The sequence below is a fragment of the Mytilus galloprovincialis genome, chromosome 5, assembly GCF_965363235.1.
Source record: "Mytilus galloprovincialis chromosome 5, xbMytGall1.hap1.1, whole genome shotgun sequence".
NCBI classification, from domain to species: Eukaryota; Metazoa; Mollusca; class Bivalvia; order Mytilida; family Mytilidae; genus Mytilus; species Mytilus galloprovincialis.
The window spans coordinates 61,719,289-61,744,353 of record NC_134842.1 but is presented as its reverse complement, the minus strand read 5'-3'; the positions used below and the strand labels follow the sequence as shown (position 1 = coordinate 61,744,353).

Sequence of the window (25,065 nt, the reverse complement as noted above, 5' to 3'; positions counted from 1 at the left end):
TAATGAAAACAAACTTCACGAAAATTATGACCAAGTAAACAATAAAACTAAATATATTTCTACATCTTATTGTGTTTTTTTATTTTAAATAAAAATTGCTAGTAAATTAAAGTTACTGGGTAATAATTTTTGGAACAAATATCAATTTTAGTTGAAATGATAGGACATTTTTTATTAGTGGGAACTAATTTTTTCCTATTCCAGGAAATACAGCAACTGAACATTATAGGTCAAACGTTGACGTCATTCTAATTGTGATGTAATGCCAGGTATGCGATATGGGGTATGCGATACAGGGTAGTTGATGCAGACTGGAAAAAAAAACCTTTATTACATATGATAAAGCCATATAAATCCCCTTCAATTATTTAGATTTTTTCCCCTACACGTACATGTAGATATTAAAAATGTCTACATGAAGTCATATTTTCAATGCCTTCATTCAATCTTTTCATATAGTGAATTGGAGAGTTATCTCATTGGCAACTATACTATATCTTATTACTTTTATAAATATTGTCTGCTTTTTATAAACATCTGGGCATAAACCTATAGAATTTAATGATCTCCCTTTGAGATTTTTTAAACAACATGGCAATTTTATGATTATATTTACAAAACAACTTAATAGTTATAATGTACTGTGCATTCACAAATTATTGCAATGTTTTTATTATTGCTAAAATGCCACAGCGTTACAATCACAATAACTCAAACTCGCATTTTAAATTTTTTGTATGAAATAAAAAGGATTTTTCTCAATATTGCAAAAATTAAAATCGAATTTTACTCTAAAATGACAAAATTGCAAAATTTTATAAATGCATGCAATAATTTCTGAATCATAATAATGCAAATGTACAGTACATGTACATTTAAGGAATGACTGTAATATTTTTTCTGTCTATGAAGAAATAACATAAAAATTTGGTGCACACTGAATAAGCATAGCGGGTTATTTAACAGTGTACACCACATTTTTTATGTTATTTCGAATAGACAGAAAAAATATAACAGTCATTTCTTATAATTTAATTCTAAATTCCATTTTAAATCGTAGAAAACCATGAAAAAACGTTGATGACGTCACGGTCACATGACTAAATTATGTCTAAGGGCTCATAACAAAATAACGTCAGCTAATCAGAAGACGCGTTACATCCAAAATTAAATTATATGTAGTTATAAAAGTAAAAGTTATAGTAGTTTTTATACTTACTCCCCTTCCAAGTAACATATTTCCCCAAGTGTAAGGATTAACTGTGTAAACATGCTTTCATTCAATCTGTAACGAGCCCTCCTCTGTTTCTGAATTTTATCATGCAGTCTATATAATGCAGTGATAAACCTATCACCTTTCAATGTGCTGATAGATACTTCACTGAACATGTTGAAGAAAAAACAAAGATCATACATTAATAAACATATATATACATTTACATGTGCATGTACAAACATTGGTATGCAAGTTTTTTTTATTTTTCTCAGTATTTCTAAGTTGGCAATACTCATACATGTACATGTTATACATGTAACTTATACGGCAAATTTTTGTCATCCCTGCATCATGTAGTATCTGGTGGAAATTTGTCGCATATAGGCAATCATACCATGAGTACATCTTATTTTTGCAATGATTTATTCATTAGAATTCCTTTAATCTACATGTTGCTTCAGTAACAATAAATGAAAGTTTTTAACGACCTTGACTGGCTAAACAGTAACTATGAGTCTTAGATTGCCATATTTCATGTATTTTATCTATAGTCTTTAATCATGTTAATATGTTTATGTTCACTCTATCGTTGTTAGTTGTTTTTTTGTGCTTTATACCAATCTGATGAGCAATGATGAGTGAAGTCTTCAAGTGATACATGTATATATATTTTAAGTTTTGTTATACTAAACTATCATTGTCATGACTATTCATTTTTTCTAATTTCTAATTACACCACTCATCACTGCCCAACTCAAGTTCTATGTGTCATTTGACACACTGTATTGTTGATTACAAATGACATAAATTAAACTGTCTGAGTGTCAGAGCATGTCAGATCAGAAAGGAGAATTTCAAATTTGGTCAGACTGCAGATCTGTTTGGTTCAATTGTAAGATACATGTATTCTATATTCATACTACATTTTCATGGTACATTGTACAATGTATATTCAGTAAAAGCACTAGCACTTAACTCTTTTGCTGCAGGAAGGACACATACATGTAATCATGTCCTTATCTTAATTTATGTAAGCTTCGAATCAAATTCTATATACATGTATCTCTTTCAAATAACAGACAGAAGATTTAACGATGTAGTATTTTTCCTCAATGGCTACCAAATGTAAATTAGAGATGACATCATATATTGAATGAGGTCATTGTTGGGCATGTGTTGTCCCAGGCGTTAGGGACAGTCATTATTTATCAGCTGAGGGGGTCAGTGCATTGTAGGGGACGATGGGTCATTGCAAAAAATATCACACTGCTGGGTGATACCATCTTACTGGAAAAGGGGGGGGGGGGACAATAAAAGTTTTTATGTCTGACTAAAACTTTAATTGTTTGGTCTTACTTGCATGCCTGAAAGTCATTTAAACTTTCTCGTTTAGCTATCAATCTGTCAAGCTTCTCTTTTACCAAAGCTGGACTGTGACAAAATTCGTCCAAATTTGAATCAAACTTTAGAAAATTCTGCAGACTAGACACATATTGTTTTTGTTTTACGTCAAGTTCCTGCAACATTTGCATAGTTTGTAATACATCTGTTGGATTTGAAAGGTAACCACTCTTGTAGAAAACATGAAGGAGATTTGCATGTGTTAATTTCCAGTCTGAAGTTTTGCAAGGTAAAAAATGTTTTGAACCTCCGCAACTGTTTACATATTTTCTCTCAGGTTCATCAAGGATTTGTATAGTAAGACTATACAAATCCTTGGGTTCATGCATCTTACAAAAATCATGAAGTGCTTTCAAACTGTCCTCATCAGACATAGAATCGCTTGAATGCGACTCTGTCTCGTCTGAAATCTGGGAAAGCATCTTTGATCTCGAAAACAGAAAGGGACAAGAATTGGTAGGGGAATGAAGACAACATTATAACTGTTTGTCATAAAACACGTACGTCCGTCCGGGACCGTTCATCTGTTCTGTTCTGGGATATACCTCCGTTTATCGGAGCACTTTATTTATCGAATTTAGCATTAAAATTTCAAATACTGAAAAAAAAAAACGGATATCTCACAATATGATAAAATATAATTCAAAAATAAATTAGTTTCAGTTGGTAAAGGTGAATTGAACAAGGGTTTGAAATGTCACCTTCATGTCAATATTTTATGTTACAAATATATATATGAAAGATGTCCATTTCTAGTTTTTTGCACTAGTAATATTTTTTAATTGAAATAAAAAAAAATATTAATGATTCGACGTAAGTATGTGCTCATATATATATATATATATAAGTGTAAATAAGGACAGCATGAGCAACTTTGCCAAAAAAAAAATCCCTATCAGGGTGACAATTTATGTAAAAAAAAAAAAAAAACAGGATAAGCTCATATAAAAAGGCAGTAAAAAAGTGTGAACAAAGGCAGGACAGAGCAGGGATTTTTTATACTGATTTGCTATAAAGTCACATGACATCAGCCAGAAACATATATATGTATATATGTCTCTGCATCAGCTACGGCCGAGATCACGGTTTGACAATTTGAATGAGACATCGTTATATGACTCTTATATGTCACCGGATGTATTTATCCATTTTGTTTCATTATTAAGCATTTCATATTCTTTGTGTTTTCAGTGTTATATGTTTCCCATTCATATCATATTCATTTTTCATATTCATGTTTTTGACGTTTGACGACAATAGTTTTACGCTGCGTATTTTGAAGTTTGTACGCTATGTTTTGCTTTACGTACTGAATATCTAAATTAGTACAATAGAAAGTTAAAGCGATTCTTTATTATTACTTAAATGATATATATCCATATTCAAATAGCATGAGTTATGCATGAGCTCAAAGCACGGCAATATTAATAATCATATATATACTAATATAATTTCACTATTCGAGTTAGTCACTGGTCATAATTACAATCAGGAGGGAGGAAGACTTAAGTCACCGCTGCAGGTACTTGTAACTTTATTTATTCTTTTAGCCATGTTTAAAATGTTTTAATTAATTAAAGTAAAGTTTCTTTAGTATTACAAATATATAGAATTCAAGTTGGCCTGAAAGCCGCTTTTTGGTATGTAAGTTAAGGTCAGAATAAAGCTCCCGTTGCATGCAAATATTTCAGTCAAATATATATTGTTCATATTTATTGGAACATAATTGTAAACTTGGTTTACAATTTGTATACTTGCAGATTATATAATAAAGTATCTTAAAATTTGGACGACTCGGTAAATGCAGAAATGGTCCACACATATTGCCACGACTAGTCTTTGTGCTTTATGGTGACTTATCCTTCACCCAAGTCAACGTTATATTGGTGTCCCATTTTTCCTGCGACATAAGCTTATAAGTGACCTGGAGTCCCGTTAGTATAGACCCAGACCTACTGCGCACACCACCGCACACATCGCCCGTCATCACTGAAGAATCCAAAGAGGCAATACAATCAGCCATACTAGCAGCACGACCTGAAACTCCGTACCAGCAACACCAACGCAGTCGGAGTAAAATGAAGGCCAAAAGACAGACAGACTCCAGTCTATAGAATAGGTTGCTACAGTCCGCGATATCCAGACAGGATAGTCGGACTCTAAACATCCACATATCATCATCATAGTATAGACGTTACCGCGCACGATATTGCGTCTCAAATGGTAACGTCAAGTTTTACGTTTTACGGCAATTAATGATTATTAGGGATATATTTTTATTTCGCTTGCAATTTATGTTTTGCACATCAATACGGATACTTCTTAATGTTTGGTTGTACTTTTGATATGCATAGAATATTTCCCACTGAAAGTAACGTAAGCAACAAACAACAAACTATAAGGTAATTGGGTAATGCATAAGTCTATATGAAATGAGATATATATATATATATATATATATTATATATATATATATATATATATATATAAGTACGTCTGAGTCAGTGACAACTCTACAACAGATGTATCCATCGGATCGCCATCAATGATGGTGATACATGGCTGTGTACATAATGTATATACAACTCGTCTAAACATCAACCCAACAATTATTTTCTGTGACTGTATATTACATTAATTTGTAGGATCCTTTACTATAGATAATTTAGCTGATCTGTAACAATAACATCTTCATGCCTTATATATCATGTACTGTAGTACGCCGCTAGATTAAAACTGACGAGGAAAGGTAACACACGGCCAGCGAAAGCTCTTTTTTTGAGAGCCCAGGTGGTCGTGTGGTCTAGCGGGACGGCTGCAGTGCAGGCGATTTGGTGTCACGATATCACAGTAGCATGGGTTCGAATCCCGGCGAGGGAAGAACCAAAAATTTGCGAAAGCAAATTTACAGATCTAACATTGTTGGGTTGATGTTTAGACGAGTTGTATATATATATATATATATATATATATACGGTATAATGAGTACCAATGAGACAACTCTCTACCAGAGACCAATTGACATAAAACGTAATAAAATGCAATGTTTACCCATTTAGATCCGAAAAGGAAGAAAATATATATTTTGCTTTAATTTAAAAAGTTTGACGGGAATAACAAGTTAAACGGGTCTTGCTTATAAAAGTCACTTTACTTACTTTAATAACGGAACAATTATATTGAGAAATGAAACAATTGTCAGAAAAAAAAGGTTAATTATATTTATCTCATATGTTTACAAGCTTTGTATGATTTGGAGAGGTATATAGCCACGCTTCAGGCCCAAATTTATTTCATATTCAAGTTCTATACTTATGAATCTTATTGCAGAGAAATAAAAAAAAAATCGCAATTTTACGCCTCCAAAATTTGAAAATTAAAAAAAAAAATATTGTTCGTCCTTTCCCAATATACAACCTTTTCACAACTAAAGAACCTCAGCTAAACGAACTACCCCAGTCGTCGGATTTTTTTTTTATACTTTGTGGTCTTATTGATAGTATCTGTCTATCAAGAAAATTCTATCTGAGGAAATATATACAGATGATCCACCATAAATAGCGTCCCGAATCGACAACGGTGAAAAACGTATGAAAATCGTCCAGTGGACAAACTTGCAAGACATTTCATTTCTTTAAAAACGAAGTCGTTTAGTTTACGCAAATTATCTGTAGCTGTTTTGAAGAGTTAAAGTACAATGACGGAAAAGCACTATTTTGCATGCAACAAATCTAAATTTTCAATAAATAACTTTTTTTTAACAGTTTATTTGTAAAAAGCGACGAAATCCGACATTAGACATCTTGCAAGACATTTGCCAGTAGCCGTCGCATTTTAATATGTGGTGCGAGTTTAAATTAACATTTTCCTAAATCTGACAATAATGAACACTATTTGTTCAGTTTGCCAAAAAATAGCGTTGGTCGTTACAGGAACGCACATTATTAAATGATATGAGCAAATAAGCCCTAATACGGATAAATCAGGATGTGCAATACTGAAACGTTCCACTGTGACAGTCGATATAAATCAAGATTTAATATCGCTCTTCGAACAGGGCCAATACGGAAAAAAACAGGGCCAATACAGAAAAAAGCGGGGGAAAAGCCGTATTAGCCCTATGGCTAATACAGGACGTTCACATCCGGTTTTCAATTTTCTTACGCCATTACTTAACTTTGAAAGTATCGTTATACATAAAAACATTTGTATAATATTTTTTAAATTAAAATCATAAAATAAACAGGTCACAAGTAAGGTGGTATGAAAGTCTAAAATAAAAATGATAAAATTTGTTCATACTTTGCCAAAACATAGTAGCTATTGATACATGTTCAAAAATATAATAAAAGTGATAGGTCACCGCACATTTTCTCAAGTTACAGATTGTGACAAAATGACATATTTTGTATGGATTATACATGAAAATCACCATTGTGTGATTAGAAACTAAACAAAATGATAGAATTGTAAAATAAATTAGGAAAAGATAGATTTCAAACAATGTTTTGAGAATACCAAAAGAAAAGATAGGGTCACCGTACGTTTTCCCCGGTTAAAATACAAAATAGGAAAATGCCTTGTAGATTCCTTCAGAAAATGCACTGTTTCAAAGTTACCTCCCCTTTAAATACCAATTTAAAAACATTTAAAAATATCAAAAAATATTCTACACTTGTAATTTAAGTATTAATATTCTTGTAAATTGGTTCTTTTAATTGAAGATTCACATTAAATATCTACATTCCTGCATCAAATTTTGCTAATTTGTTAGAAAACCTGGACCTTAGTTTCTCTATTTTTACAATCCAAGATGGCGGAATACACCCATACCACCTTAAACATTGTTAAATGATATGCAATGTTTTATAACGTAGTTTTGAAAGGGAAAAAAAATACGGGCCAATACATAAAAGCCGTATTGGCCTATGGGCTAATACGGTACGTACACTTCCGGTTTTTAGATTTTCTGATAATCATTTAATAAAAGTGTAATGAACTGGCTGTTTCTGTATTGACACTGGTATAAATTCTCGGTTAGTTGAATTGCAGGGGCGGATGCAGGAATTTTCGAAAGGGGGGATGCTAACCCAGGGCACCCAGGGCAAAGGGGGGGGGGGGGTGCAAAACATATGTCCCGATACAAATGCATTGATCGGCAAAAATAAAGGGGGGGGGTGCGCACCCCCGGAACCCCCCCCCCCCCCTGGATCCGCCACTGAATTGGCCCTCGACTCTACGGGTCTCGAAGCCAATACAGCAAACCTTGAATCTATACCAGTGCAAATACATAAACAGCCAGTTAATAGCATTATAATAGTGTAATACTTTATATATAAAGCATAACAGTCACTGGGAGAGGACGTATCTAATGTTGTTATAACTTGTGTCCAATCCCTTTTGCTACTTATGCAAATAAAATATGTTTAAACTAACAGTCACTCGAATTTTCGCGGACATAACAATGTTTTGAAGAACACAAACACCCCTGCTAAAGTTATTATGCGTATAGTCTGTTACGGATGACACCTTATTTTTGACGTTTTGTCAATATTTTGTCCTTATTTAAAACTATTGTAAAATATGATATAACAATTTGTAGTTTTTTCCGGAAGAGTATTTACCTGACTAGTCTATGGAAATAAATTCTAGCTCCCCCAATAAAAATCAAATGGTAGCTCCTTTACAGTCGGAGAGTTGTCTATATGGTCAGTTTGAACAACATCAACCATACGACACATATATTTGAAATCACTTTTAAACCACGGACAAAGTTTGTCTTTAATATAGGAGCACTCCCAAGAGGCTAGAGCTCATATTTTTTTGTCATCTGATTGAGCAGAATATATGTTTTCCCCATTATATTGAGGATCAGAATATTTTTTTTCTAGAAAAAAAAACATTCCCCCCCCTTTTGGAAGTTAAATGGTCGTTCCTTTAACACAAATCTATTATCATCATCCTCTTCGTATATGTACATTATTTTTTTTTTTTATTTTGGGGGGAATTTACGAATTCAGTTTATACACTAAATGTATCAATGGGATTGTCAGAATGAAGATTTTTGAACCATGACTAAATGCTGCTATTTTATAATTAACTCATAAACAAGTCAAAACCAAGGTTAATTAACGGCTATGTCAGTTCTGTATAAAATTCAGAATATAATTGAGGCTCCTCTGGTGGTGTCCACGTAATTACATAATCACAGTTTTTTTAATAATATATAATCACATATAATCATTATAATTATCTTTTTAAACAAGATAATCAAATAATCAAAATACAGTCCTAGATTATCAAAAATCAATTGATCATGAAATATTTGTTCTTGTAAACAAATAATCATTATAAAAAGGACCAAGTAATCACATAATCAAAAACCCCATGAGGAGGCTCAGAATTGTTAAGTTATCGTATGTTTTTCTTTGTTGTGATGTTATGCTATTGTTTCAGAAAAAGGGAGAAGGTTTGGATCCATTAAAACGTTTAATCCCGCTGCAAATGTTTGCACCTGTCCTAAGTCAGGAATCTGATGTACAGTAGTTGTCGTTTGTTTATGTAATATATACGTGTTTCTCGTTTCTCGTTTTGTTTATATAGATTAGACCGTTGGTTTTCCCGTTTGAATGGTTTTACACTAGTAATTTTGGGGCCCTTTATAGCTTGTTGTTCGGTGTGAGCTAAGGCTCCGTGTTGAAGGCCGTACTTTAACCTATAATGGTTTACTTTTTAAATTGTTATTTGTATGGAGAGTTGTCTCATTGGCACTCACACCACATCTTCCTATATCTAACAACTCTAAAATCTCAATAGAGTAATCTCTCTTTCGCCTAGTCTATATCTCTGCATTCAATTAATTAAAAATACAATCAATGCAAATGAATTCAGCTCGCATTATTTTATAAACTAAAATCACACATTTATAACAAATAAACGGATTGCACTTTGCATGACAGCACTAGTCTACATCTGCCTTTTTAAAAATTCCATCCTAGCCCTCCCCCTTTTAAGCTTCCCCATCAAAATCAAATGGTAATGGTAGCTCCATAGAGGCCGGATAGGCAGTTCTTTACATCCAAATCAATCCCTGGCCCATTTGATTTTAAGGGGGAGCTTAAAGCGGGGGGGGACCCGGGTAAAATTTAAAAAAAAAAGGCAGGATGAGGCACTTTACCAAAAAAAAAAAAAAGACAGGATGACAAATGTATGTAAATTCAGTCAGGATAAACTAATAAAAAAGGCAGGACCGAATAGAGGGGAAAATAAAAAGGCAGGACCGAATAGAGGGGAAAATAAAAAGGCAGGCCACAGATTACAACATTATAAAAAAAAAGCTACCAACCTTCCTCCCCCTCCCCGGAATCAGTCGGAGGCTACGTTTGAGTAGTATGCTATGTTCTTTGAACATGTAAGTGAAACAACTATATAATAAGTGTGTATTTCGTAAACACTGGAAGAACAAGAATATTAATCTAATTGCATCATATAATTTTGATCTGAAGCAGTTAGAACCATCACAAGCAACAAGTCATCAATCAGCTCATTTCATTGCACTTGGAGTTTGCATAATGAATATTCTAAAAGGGTATTTCATTTAAAGTCATATAAAACGAGTGAGTGGTGAAAAATAATGTTTATCCAATTCTTGAATCAATGCACGACTTTTTTATTGTATATATCATACACTTGGTCCTCTGTGCACGATTTTATCATTCTTTACGCAAATATATCGTATAATCGTCAATTTTTTTTTCTCTCTGTCTGTTATGATTAAACTAATATGGCTGCTCATGAAATTGTACATTTTTAAAGTAAAATGAGATTTTATTAAATAAATACTTACCATCATAAATTCTGAGTGCATCCATCTGCGCAAGTCTGACAGGCGGAAAACCCCAAAATAAAAATATCATCCAATGAGAAGAGGGATGACCAGTGCCCGTATAACCATGCCTTTATATCATCCATTTAATTTTCCAACATAAGCATGAAGCCATAGGAAAAAAAAACAGGGGATGAAGGGGAGGTTGGGAGGGACCTTTAATTTATGATGGTAAGTATTTATTTAATAAAATCTCATTTTACTTTAAAAATGTACAATTTTATGTCAATAAATACGTTACCATCATAAATTCTGAGTGAAATATAGAATCTAACACAAAGCTGAATCCCCTGAACCAGAAGATGCAGGAGGAAAAACAACTCTTTGTGCGGAAACTAAAGGTCCTAAGGAGTACAAACTCTGAGCTTGAGTAGCTAAAGACTGCAGATAATGAGAAATGAAAGAATTTTCAGTTCTCCAGAAACCTGCAGATAAGACTTCCTCTAAAGAAGCATTATTAAACAGAGCCCAGGAGGTAGAAATAGCTCTAACATCATGGGCTTTAATATGCATACTATTCAGAAGTTCTTCATTAGAAAAACTGTAAGCTAATTGAATAGTTTTACAGATCCAAGATGAAATGGTTTTAACAGACAAATCTTGTTTTCCTTTGTTAATAGGAATAAATAACCTGGAATTTGAGGAGGTGCGGAGACTTTGAGTTCTCTGAAGATATAAAAGTAAGACTCGGATAGGACAAAGTACTTTAGAACTTGAATCAACAGGAAGGGCTGGAATCACTATCGGTTCTGAACCTCTACCAGGAATTTGATTTTTGGCTTAAAAAGCTGGATCCGTTAATAGGGTAACAGATGACTTATCCCTATTAAAACGAAGGCAGTAGTCAGCAGTGGAAAAAGCATGAATTTCACTTCTTCTTCTACCAGAAGCTAAGGCAAGAAGGAAAGAACACTTATACGACAAAAACTTGATTTCAACCTTTTCCGCAGGTTCAAAAGGATGGTTTTTTAAAGCTGATAAAACAAGACTCAAATTCCAAGACGGGATTAAAACTCTCTGTCTAGGGCGTTCAAGAGTGAAATTCTTAACTAAAAGAGAAATGAATTCATCATTACCAAAGTCTGGACCTCCAGACAGTAGAATCGTCCTAGAAATAGCTGATCTATAGCCTTTAATAGTAGAGGGAGATAATCCTTTCTCTTCAAAAAGGTGGATCAGAAAGTCTGCTAGTTGTTGTACAGAAATTTGGAAAGGATCAATTTCCTTCCCACTACACCAACTACTGAAGATAGTCCACTTGGCATCATAGACGATGTTAGTGGAATCTCTGACTGCCCTGGAGAGATGTTTGGCTGCGCATTCAGAAAAACCTCTCTCCTTGAAGCTATCCCTGAGAGAAGCCACGCGAACAGATGTAGCTTCTCTGGATTGGGATGAAGTATCTTGCCCTTGAACTGGGACAAAAGATTGTGTCGTACTGGTAGAACCAGTGGACGAGCACAGGATAGATGAAGAAGATCTGGAAACCAGGCTTGTTTGGGCCAAGCTGGAGCAATAAGAATGATCAACCCTTGCTCTGCTGAGATCTTCCGAAGAACTTGTGACAGAAATCTGAACGGTGGGAAAGCATAAGCGAACATCCCGTCCCAAGGAACACTCATGCAGTCCACTGCGTAAGCTTTCGGATCTGGTACAGGAGACATGAACACTTGAATTTTGTAATTGAGGCTCGTTGCAAACAGGTCTACATGGGGAGACCCCCACTGAAGTGTTATTGCCTGAAATACTGATTGTAGAAGTTCCCACTCTGTATTGACTGGAGTAAGTGTTCTTGACAGAGCATCTGCTAACACATTGAGTTTCCCTGGGACATGACGAACTACAATCTGTAGATGAAGTTGATTGCAAAGAAGAAGGATTTCTCTTGCTAAAAGATACAGCTCGTAACAATGAGTTCCCCCTTGGTTTCGCAAATAAGCCACCACAGTGGTGTTGTCCGTTGCTAGAACCAGAGATTTGTTCTGCAGTAGGGACTGAAAATGAGACAGGGCAAGAAGCACTGCCTTCATTTCTAGTATGTTGATGTGTTCCTTCAAAAGATCTGGAGTCCACACTCCTGACACTGAAAGACCTTCCAGATAAGCTCCCCAACCGAGGTTGGAGGCATCTGTGAACAGAGTCTGATTTGGGACTGGAGAGGACAGAAGTTGGCCTCTCAAAACGTTTGCTTGAGAAGTCCACCAAACCAAATGAGGACACAATTCCTGATGAATGATTGGAACTGGAAACTCCCAATTCTGTGTAGCTGGGAGCCAATGTTGGTGTAGATAAAATTGAAGAGGTCGAATGTGAAGGCGACCAAGTGGAACAACATCGGCTAGAGAATTTAAGAGACCTAGCAGTTGTGAAAACTGGCGAGCAGTGACTGTTTTTTGAGATAGAAACAGATGAATTTTTGAACAAAGATTCTGAAACTTTTCCTGAGGAGGTCGAACTATGCACTGATGAGTAAGGTAATGTTCGCCTAGGAAAATAAAGTCCTGAGACGGAATGAGGTCCGACTTTTTCCAAGAAATGAGAAACCCCAGAGAAAGCAGCAATCTGATGACTACATCTGTATTGAGATAGAGTTTCTCGGGAGAAAGTTCCTTGATCAGTGAGTCGTCCAGGTAAGAATGAATCTGAATAGCCTGTGAATGAAGGTGAGCAATTGCTACCTGCATAAGTTTGGTGAAAGCTAGTGGTGCAGTTGACAGACCAAAAGGGAGAGCCCTGAACTGGTAAACCCTTTTGTTCCAAACAAACCGAAGGAATTTGCGGTATGAATGGCAAACTGGGACATGAAAATAGGCGTCCGTCAGGTCCAGGGATGTTGTCCACATACCTGGAAGAATAGAAGCTCTTATTGAACGATTGGTCTCCATTTTGAAATGGGGAATAATCATATAACGGTTGAGGATAGACAAGTCGATGACCGGTCTCATTCCTCCGGTCTTCTTCGATACAAGGAAGAGACGAGAATAGAAACCTGGATCTATTGAAGAAACAGGGACTTCCTCCACTGCCCTCTTTGTCAAAAGAGTCTCTACTTCTGTTGACAGAAGAAGAAATTTCTGTGGATCTTGAGTATTGGACAGTGGGATAGGAACAGGTGAAAGAGGTGGTTGTTCTTTGAATTGAAGAGTCAATCCCCCTCGAATTACTGACAGAACCCAACAATCTGAGGTAATACTTATCCATTTTTTTAGAAAATGAGTTAACCTCCCCCCTACTGGTAATTGAGAAAGAGGAGTTTTGTAGTACATCTCTGGATTGGGTTCTGACAGTAACGTACGAGGGGGCAACTTCCTAGGAAGAGGAATTGGCCCTCTTGCCACCTCTCTTAAAACTGTTAGGTTTAGACCTAGGGATTGAAGATTTCTTAGGTTTATTACCTCCATCATTAGTGATTTTCCTCCTCTTCTCCTGAGAATTATAAGATGAGCCTCCAGCAGAGGAATAACTACCTCGCTTAGAATTATTTCCCGAAACAGATACATTTACCTTCACTGGGACTGGAGTTTGATTGAGATGTTTCTGTACCTCATCAAGTGGTAACCCAAATATCTTCTCATCCAAAGGAGACTTGATTAAAGCATCCTTAAGATTATCTGACATCTTTGCCTTCTCCAAAATTTCAGATCTTTTGGATAAGGTGCAGTTGGCGATGGAACCCATAATCAGCAATTGAGAGGCACCCAAAGCCTTGTCTACCTGTAATAGGAAAGGTTTGACCTCTGGTGGAAGAGAAGAGTCTTTAAGAACTGGGGCAACTGCTGATAAGAAATGTTCAGCAGTGCCTAGAACATGAGAAGCGTTTCTAAGAAGATTCTCTGTTTTAGACCAAACAGACTGAGTAAGACGCAGTCCATCGGCGGGTTTAGAAGAAATAGTAGATGATAACACTTTGTCACATTTGGGTACTAGTTTGCCCAAAGTAGAGTAAAAAATTTCATAATCCTTAGAGCGGAACTGCTCAGAGAATGAGGCCAGACCGAAACCACTAACCTGGGAAAATTGGGACTCATTAGACACAGGCCCATCATTAATGATCTGCAAAGAGTTGGACATATGATTAGACTGTGGAAAACTACTATGAGATTTATTATCATCTACAGGCAGACCACATGAAGCCTCAAAAGTGGAGGTTAGTTTCTTGGGTCTGGGAGGTGACTGAAAGGCTTGTTGACATCTCTCATGATAGTATAAACAGAATCTCTGAGATCCTTCAAGGAGGAAGGGGCATCTTCAGTCTCTGGTTCTTTACCAGAATTGGTAGAAGACTGACCAATTACAGATGAAGATAAAGACACAGGAACAGAAGGTTGCGAAACAATCTGAGAAACCTGAACTGAGTTGTCATCTTCATCCGAAGTAAACCCTTCTTCTTGGCTGCCTGGGGCAACTGAAAAACGTTCCTCCTCATCACTGTCTTCCAGGTCACTTCCAATGTCATGATCTGGACGGAGTGAAATCACTGGAGAACTTGACTTATTGGCAATGTTCTCTAGTGTACACAGGCGATTGGAGAAGGAAGTCAATTCCGAAGAAATAGATTGACGAAAATCATCCAAAATACTCTTGAACCCATCTAAGGAGGGGCCAGAGTTAGCTACCTGATTAGACTGATGCCCAACAGAAGAGGTAGGCAGAGCAGCAGGTACAGATATACTACTACCCCTACTAGACACTGCTACAGGAGGAGCAGGAACTGATAGATTAGGAGTAGTACTCTGTGGAACAATAACTGGTGTTGGTCCACAATAAGGCCAGAAACCTGGAAAGGGCTGACTAGGAAAAACCTGATTAGGAAAACCTTGACCAGGAAACCCTTGACCATGAAAACCCTGACGAGAAAAGCCTGAATAAGGATAACCCTGAGACCAAGGAGGTCTAGACCATGACATGGCATTACTAGCCGAAGCCGGTAAAGTTAAGCCACAATAGGACGCTGGTGCTCTAGAACCAGGTAAGTTCAAACCCATAGAGATACCAGGGTAAGATGAAATGGATCCTGTGGTGTCAACTGGCCTAGAAAAAGTGTGTGTAACCGTAGCAGTGGTAGGGACACCTCCATCATAACCGACAGAACCTGCATGCAGGGTCTGTTGACCGGTCTTAGTAGTCACCGAAGTAAAAACGTCGGTTAGTTGACTACTAATAGGAGGGGTTCCCTGCCCTACCGCTGTTACGGTCACAGGAAAGGGTAATGAACCGTCTAAGAAAACATCATTACCTGTAATGGCCTCGTAAGGACTGGGAGCATTAAACTCCATAATTAAATAAGTATGAAGTTAAACACTTATAACAACAATATAATAACAAAAAATGTCAAATAAATAATGGTATGGGGATACCTACGATATTCAATATAGAAAAAACAAAAAACTTCAGTCTTCTCTGTAAGTTATGTACTAATACAAAAATACGTGTGTCTTGATGCGCAGGCGGAAATTAAATGGATGATATAAAGGCATGGTTATACGGGCACTGGTCATCCCTCTTCTCATTGGAAGATATTTTTATTTTGGGGTTTTCCGCCTGTCAGACTTGCGCAGATGGATGCACTCAGAATTTATGATGGTAACGTATTTATTGACATAAAATGTCGTGTTTTGAAGCCGAAGTTTACCGATTGTCACCTTATAGTAAACAAATAACAAAAAGCATGGGTATTGAGCACGTGTTTAACATGTACAATCATGCAGATAATTGTTTATTTTAATGACAGATCCATGCGTATTTCGATCACCGGGGTTACGCTCGGGTCACTATGCATACGAAAAATATGTCGGCAAATTGCTTCCTGGAAGCAAGCAATTAAAAACAAGTAAATTTCTTCTAAACGTGGACAAATTAAAGAATTTTTCTCAGAAAAAAGTATATGTTCATAAGTTGTATGATGAAAACTATCCATTTAGTTACAAAAAACATATGCATTTTTTTTTAATTTGAGGTTTCTTATGACTTTAAATATGATGTATAAGTACCCGGCCACGTCTACTCTGTGTTTTTGTCTTACTTGTTGATATATTAGTTGACTCTTACTGTACTCTGATTTGGATTATAATATGCAGTGGTTCATAAGGCAATCATCCGTAGGAAGATATGGCACCATGCCTCCACCCCCCCCCCCCCCCACGGAACTTGAAACGTTTTATTTTTACTCGAGAATTAGAATCAAAATTTTCATACCTTTTTGTTTGTTATATAAGGACCTATGCCATAGAATAAGGGAACTTCATATGAGTTATTTATTGCGTTTTTTTATATTTGTTTTATACCAAGTACATGTACATGTAGCCATGCAGATGACAATTATTTTTCAAATTTCTAAATTGATTGATTTATTTTATCTCATGAATTCCAATTTTTAGTAAAACAGGTTGTTAGATTAAAATATTTTTTGATTTTTTTAATCTGTTCAATTATTTTATTATTTCTTAAAATTTATAAATTTCTACTTCAGCTGCATTTTGATCTCTGGTCTTCGTCCTCTTCTCTTTGCCTAAACTAGAAACAGGCCTGTAAAAGTGGGGCCTGTCAGCCGTAAATGACTGACAAGCGACATTAAAAAGTTTTTCGATTACTTAAATTCTGTTTTACAAGCGTTTACAAATTGTATTCCTTTAATAGAGCCTATATATTCACAATTCAGCGCTTGTGTCTATATAGCACAATATAGCATTCCCTATCCATCATAGAGAACGTGCTATATTAGCATTAGATACTTCGACTAAGCATTCCCTTAAGACGTACAGAACCCTACTTATAGTAATTGAATACTGTTGGAGAGTGTCAACTACAAATTTTCTATCTTCTAATATCGTAATGATAAGATATTTGTCTTAATACAGTAAACCTATTATATCATTAGTTTGATGGAAATTATCCGTTTTTAATTAAATATTCCATTTGATCTGTCAGAAATTTGATAGAACCACAACGACTAGAAACAAATGCTGTATGTTAAAACCAATCAACATGCAATGTCAACACTGTTTTAAGTTTCAGTATTAAGACGAACTGTACTGTGTAAATGACATCGTCGCCATTTCTTGAAAATAAAAATAAATGAGTTTTTTTTTTTACAATATTCCAATTATTATTATTAATTTTCTTAAATATTCTAAAATTTCTTTATTTTTATGCCCCACCTACATGCCCCACTTACGATAGTAGAGGGGCATTATGTTTTCTAGTCTGTGCGTCCGTCCGTCCGTCTGTTCGTTCGTCCGTCAGTTCGTCCCGCTTCAGATTAGAGTTTTTGGTCAAGGTAGTTTTTGATGAAGCTGAAGTCCAATCAACTTGAAACTTAGTGCACATGATCCTTATGATATAATCTTTCTAATTTTAAGCCAAATTAGACTTTTGACCCCAATTTCACGGTCCACTGAACATAGAAAATGATAGTGCAAGTTTCAGGTTAAAGTTTTTGGTCAAGGTAGTTTTTAATGAAGCTGAAGTCCAATCAACTTGAAACTTAGTACGCATGTTCCTTGTGATATGATCTTTCTAATTTGAAAGCCAAACTAAACTTTTGACCCCAATTTCACGGTCCACTGAACATAGATAATAAAAGTGTGAGTTTCAGGTTAAAGTTTTTGGTCAAGGTAGTTTTTAATGAAGCTGAAGTCCAATCAACTTGAAACTTAGTACGCATGTTCCTTGTGATATGATCTTTCTAATTTGAAAGCCAAACTAGACTTTTGACCCCAATTTCACGGTCCACTGAACATAGATAATAAAAGTGTGAGTTTCAGGTTAAAGTTTTTGGTCAAGGTAGTTTTTGATGAAGCTGAAGTCCAATCCACATGAAACTTAGTACATATGTTCCTTATGATATGATCTTTCTAATTTTAAAGCCAAATAAGATTTTTTACCCAATTTCACGGTCCATTGAACATGGAAAATGATTATGCGAGTGGGGCATCCGTGTACTTTGGACACATTCTTGTTTAGGATAATTTGATCTGTACTTGAATAAACTTGTCATCTTGTTGCAAAAAGACACGCTATATACTAGCCTTATTGTTTCTCTTGAATGATATAGATAATGGTTGATCGGTTCAATTCCTGATAGTTCAGTGGTACTTTTGGGAGCAACAGCATGTCCTATTGTAACATTTTATATTAAAAAAAAAATTGAAAAATTGGAATGATTAGCTAGGATTGGATGTTAAAAAATTGTTACAATATACTTTTATAATAGACAAGTGAACTAGTACAGAATATGTATTTGTTTAGGGGTCAGCTGAAGGACGCCTCCGGATGCGAGAATTTTTCGCTGCATTGAAGACCTTTTGGTGACCTTCTGCTGTTGTCTGTTCTATGGTCGTGTTGTTGTCTCTTGGACACATTCCCCATTTTCATTCTCAATTTTGATTTCCATAGTGTAAAATAAATGGTGTTACCCTAAAATTTGTATATTTAGATAAACTTGCGTACTTTTCCCTCAATTATTAGAGCGATATATACCGTGAAAAGAGATCCCGGGGTCGAAACTAACCATTCCACATTTACGTTACCATGAAAAGTCCAGCATAGCTTCTAAAGTCGTAATGATGTTGATTCATCAGATATGCAGAGCTAATAACTTCATAATTCTAATTGTGTTTATATATACAAAGTGGTAACATATGGCGAAACCATCTATCAGTGAATAAAAGAGCAGCATTTGTAGGAATTGCGCACCTTCTGTAAATATGATATAATTAAAGTCATATGAAACTTCAAATTAAAAAAATGCATGTGTTTTTTTTTTTATAACTAAATGGCTAGTTTTTATTATAAAACTTATGTTCATATACTTTTTTCTCAAAAAAATTCTATAATGTTCCAAATTTAGAAGAAATCTACTTTTTTTAATTGTTTGCTTCCTGGAAACAATTCGCCTATATATTTGACGTATGCAGTGAACTCAGCGTGACTTTTCTCGTGAAAATCCGGTGATAACAATACGCATGGATCTGTCATTGAAATAAACTATTATCTGATTGTACATGTTATATATACACGTGCTCAATATTATCCATGCTTCTTTGTTGATTGTTTACTATAAAGGTGACAATCGCTAATAAAACGACTTCAAAACACGACCATTAATTAGCTGCCATATTTTCACATCATTACAAACAGAGAGATTTTTTTTGTCGATTATACAATATGGATGCTTAGAAATTATAAACTCGTGCACAGAAGACTAAGTTTATACATGCATTGTTTCAAGTATTGGATAAACATTATTTTTCTCTAGTCACTCGTTTCATATGACTTAAAAGTTTTTTGGTGTTTTTTTTTTTAAATGTATACGAAATGAAGGCATTTGAACTTCACATGTTGCGCAAAGCGAGGCATTCGTATAAGTTTAAAAACCGCATACGAATCATTATATTAACGAGTGGTCGACATAATGTTGTTAAAATTAGTTTGATATGAACATTTTGAATATAAAACGTAATCCTTAAACCCTAATCCTAACCCTAACCCAAGCTAGAAATTGTCTAGTGCGATGAAAGCAGAATTGAGATATTGTCAGCTAATATTTGTCTGTTGGTGGTGACGTGTATGTTACCCCATACTGTCGTTTTGGTTGGTTTTTTTTGCAATTGTGTTGCTGTCTAACTTTTTATTTTGATAGTTAAATGTGCAATATCAGAGTCCAATTAAAAACTCATACATTGTACCTGTTTCTATTGAGGAGTAAATTAATCCTAATAATAGTATGACGTAAACTAAGCTCATTGTTTCTTTGGAACTTTTTACATTTAATCTACGGTTCGATCTTAAATTAACATTAATTATTATGCAGGTCTGTGTAGACCTTTCCTTGACCTCTCCAGTCTCTTTTCTTTGGTGGTGTCATGTGTCTCATTGGCAATTAAGTAACATGTGCTAATTTTTAGACAGATTCAGATTCAATAAAAAGTCTCACCACATACAATTACATATATTTACACAATAAAATTTTCATACAGGTACATAAAACATACATGTATAACAACAAACTTTAGATTCACATTGCATGTGCCAATCTTAAAAGATTTATGAGAGACTGTATAATCAATACTATAAAAAACAATAAGATATTGTACATATTATATATAATATATATTTGCTTATAAATATCATTAAAATACAGCATAATCAATTATATAAAAAACATTCCTTCTGATTAAAATGCTATAGCAGGTTCTGGCGACACTTTCAAATTTTTTTTATCATTATTGAATAAAAAAAACAACTTTTCATTATCTGATAAAATGTTAAAATCCACATTAAAATTTGCAACTTCATAAAACAATATATGTCTAAGATCTTCATATAGTGGAATTTTCAATAAAACATGTAGTTCATCTTCAATACTATTATTACAATAAAAAAAATGACATTTTCTTCCGTGTATTTCTTTTATTTCATATCTAACCTTTTCTATTTTAAGGGGAGCAACTCCACATCTAAATTTAGCAAAAGAACTTCTAAATTTAAGTGGCATTTTACATTTTAAGTAAGGTTCAGTACAATAATCATATTTAAATAACTTATAAGTTCTTAATTTATTACCTTGAGCATACGCAGATACTCTATTCTATTTTATATTTATCAAATATTATTGTTTCTAATTGTACAATAATACTCTTATTTAATACACTAGTTGCATAGTTACAATAATTATCAAAATTGTGATTTTTAAACATTTCTATGACTCTATGGTTCCAATTCGTAATTCTACCTCGAGCTTTTTTAATTGACCATTTGCAAACCTTAAAATTTATTCTATCATGAGTCATATTTGAACATCTTTTCCAGTGTCTAAATACACTTGTCCATTGTTTTACAGATGGTGATTTCCAACATTTTAGACATCAGTTAAATGTTTCGATATGGGAAAACTATTCAAAATTTTATTACTTTGAAATAGTTTATAAGATTGTGTGTAAGGAATTATTTCCTTTCTACCACAGTTTTTACACATGTTTCAAATTATGAAGCTTGGTATAAAATACCCGACCTTCAAATACGCAATGACAAGGGGAAAACCTTTAAACCTGTACGAAAGTTTTTTTTAAGTTCGTTTAATTCACAGGAACAATCATAAGACAAAACGATTGACCACAAAATATATCACCTCAAGATTTCATATATTTGTTGGATTTAAACTTTCATCATAACGCTGAATTACGTATTTCCTTAATATGTGTATAGTTTCACATAAGATAAATACCACCCATCTTTTATGAATTTTTAGGCTTGGCATAGTTTATTTCTTCGAAACTTACAATTTTGCCACTTGAATACAAATAACCTTTTTCCACAAAATTACCAGAACAAGATTTGTGTTTTAAGAAATCTAATTTTTATTTATTTTCACTGGAAACTACTACTTTATTACTTCTCTTCAAACAGATATTTTTTCATCAAGATATTACGAATAAATTGGTCTCCGGTGGAGAGTTGTCCAAATAGTAAACTAAACCCCCACACAAAAGATGGATGTACATTTGAATAACTTTTGTGCTTTAGTTATATATAAATACGTTCTGATTGACCGGAAGTAGGACTTTCAACAAATCAATCTTATCTATAAACCCACAGGAAATGTATACAGATAAATAAGAAATAATGACTGTTCAACATCACTGATTTCTGGATCTCTCGACATTTATACATTTATATAAATATTGTTCTTAATTGTTTTGTCAGGCTCTATATAGTAGTATGACCTATAGCTATCAGATTTTTTCCCCAGTCAATTGCACATTGCAATCGAAACACACACACATTTGATATAATACATGTCTTTTTGTTGTACTTGAAACACATTTCTTTACTGTAATAAAAAAGTATTGTTAACTTCATTACTGGGTGAGTATGAGAGAAGAAGGAATTACAAATAAGGAATAAAGATGTACATTTGTGTAACGAAAACAAAAAAGATAATAATAATAAGCGTTTCTGATATTGAAACTATAAAATTTCATAGTATAAATCTCTTTCAAAATAATTGAAAAAATTGCCATTCTTCTGTATCTATATATCATTTCGAGAAAAATCAAATGTAGGACGAACGGATAAGCAGACAGAGTAAACAAATTACTCACGGTTTTTCGTCACGAGTCATTGATACAATTACAAACTACATATACATTTTTTTGTACAATATGAAAACAGAACATTTCAATGTCATTTATCTAATGATGTCTTAAATGAAATATAACTTTATCATGACAACACATATGAATGCATATATTTACAGAGGGTGTTCAATTTATACAAATGATGATTTTGTTGTTGACTGAAAGACATACACTGTTCGTGTTCTTCGTGCAAACAGTTATGTTTTAAAATATCACAAATGTTATCAACTGAATTAGATGTCATTATAGATATTGTAAATATGAATAATTGATGTAACAATGAAATGTCATTTAAATAGTTCTACAAATTTGATAAATATTTTACGAGCTATTTTCTTTGATATCTCCATTACGCATATTTTTTTTAGAGATATGACGTACATGAGCTTATCAAAGATTCGCCAGACGCTCGTATTGTCTACATAAGACTAACCATTGCCACTGTAATCAAAACAGCTGAAAGGTCAAATGAAATACGAAGTTTAAGAACATCTAAAATCAAAAATTGTAAAAAGTTGTGCCAAATACGAAAAAGGCAATCTATGTAGTGATGGCACTAGGCTAGTGATACCATTGGGAACAAAAAGTCCACCAGCAGTGGTATCGATGCAGTGGTTTTTGAAACTGATCAAAGATAACAGGCCTATCATTTGGTAGTTAGCTTGGCGTATAATTGAATTTACGTTGAACTATTCTATAAAATTTCTGCCAAAGTTTCATGTTCAAAGTTCAAAATGTTATTTCTAAGACATGTGAGATCTGTAGGATATCATGATTTCAAAAACAATATGCTAAAGTAACATCAGATTTCCAAGAGGAAACACATTTAAACTTTATGCAACACGTAGAGGGAAATTGGTATTTCTTTATCAAATTGTACCAAAAACCTTCTGTTTTAACTCCACAATAGTCGATACACTAAGAAAATCTCATCTCATGAGCATAACATACTGCAAACTTTGAATAACTTGTTTGAAACTATCTGTTCTCTTTAATACATGCTTTACAACGTGTGGATATTGTTGACAAACCAATAGTACTCACATTCAATTATAATGAAAAGGATACTATTTTACTGTAATAAGTTCAAATAAGGAGTATTTTTACTAGAATTTGCTGTGATGTCATCTTTTCGGCAACTCTCTCACCTTTCATGGGTTAGTCCGTAGTAATTGTAAAATCACTCACTGATAAATATCAAAGGTTTCTGTCTACTACAATGTGGCTATGATAATTATTTATAATATAGTTTTATATTCGAATCTACCAATGCTTCTAGATTCACTGGGGTAAAGCTGATGACCGTAACTGCATTCACGGTCATTCCAAGATGTCGGATGAAAAATTAGGTCAGTATCTGTATTGTCTGTTACAGTGTTTCTATATCATTTTCTTTACAAAGTATACATTGATACGATGTAAATTTACAAAAGATTCACACAGAAATCACAAATTACTACCAAAAAATGTTCAGGAAACGCGAAATTCCATTTGAAAAAACGCTAAGATGTCCGTAAATCATTATCAAAATATTTTCAAGATGACCGTAACATAATACAAGGATGACCGTGATTGGTAAACAGATGACCGTAACTTGTAAAAGATGACCGTAATTTGTAAAGATTGACTGTCATTTATAAAGGATGATCGTAACTTTTAAATGATGACCCTCAATTCTTAGAATATCCGTATTTGTATTCATAGCTTTTTGTTGTGTTTGTCTCAATAGGGGCTTAGTTAGCGGATATAAACATGTTTCGTCAATTTATTTTTAACTATTTGCCGTATTTTGAGTTCATGACAATGATAGTAAATTGCTAATTTCTCGTAAACAATGAAGTATTTATTGATAACGACTTTAACATTTTAATACCAATTGACAGAGATACGACGAAAAGTTGAAGAAACAAGAATGTGTCCCTCTGAGGTGTCTCTAGTACATGCCTCATCTACACTATAATTTTCTATGTTCAGTGGACCGTTAAAATGGGAAAAAACTGTTATTTGGCATTTTGATTAGAAAGATCATATCATAGAAAACATGTGTACTAAATTTCAAGTTTATTGGACTTCAACGTCATCAAAAATCTCCTCGACCAAAAACTTTAACCTGAGGTGGGACAGACGGACGAACTAGCAGACGAACGGACGAACAAACGAACAGCATAGCTTCTAAAGTCGTAATGATGTTGATTCATCAGATATGCAGAGCTAATAACTTCATAATTCTAATTGTGTTTATATATACAAAGTGGTAACATATGGCGAAACCATCTATCAGTGAATAAAAGAGCAGCATTTGTAGGAATTGCGCACCTTCTGTAAATATGATATAATTAAAGTCATATGAAACTTCAAATTAAAAAAATGCATGTGTTTTTTTTTTTTATAACTAAATGGCTAGTTTTTATTATAAAACTTATGTT

General features: G+C 34.1%; 1 protein-coding gene across 2 annotated transcripts in view; it reads right to left on the bottom strand.

Moving 5' to 3' along the window:
* LOC143076204 (uncharacterized) overlaps positions 1–3,089 on the bottom strand; it is a 100,021-nt gene extending 96,932 nt beyond the window's left edge. The window contains exons 1-2 of one of the 2 annotated variants that reach the window (XM_076251902.1): positions 2,573–3,089; positions 1,220–1,381 (exon numbers count right to left, since the gene is read on the bottom strand). In XM_076251902.1, the coding sequence (XP_076108017.1) occupies positions 1,220–1,381; positions 2,573–3,039 (629 nt within the window). In that variant the 5' untranslated portion in view covers positions 3,040–3,089. The remainder of the gene's footprint in view (positions 1–1,219; positions 1,382–2,572) is intronic. The other variant, XM_076251903.1, reaches the window with a different exon arrangement.
* Positions 3,090–25,065: the final 21,976 nt, after the last annotated feature.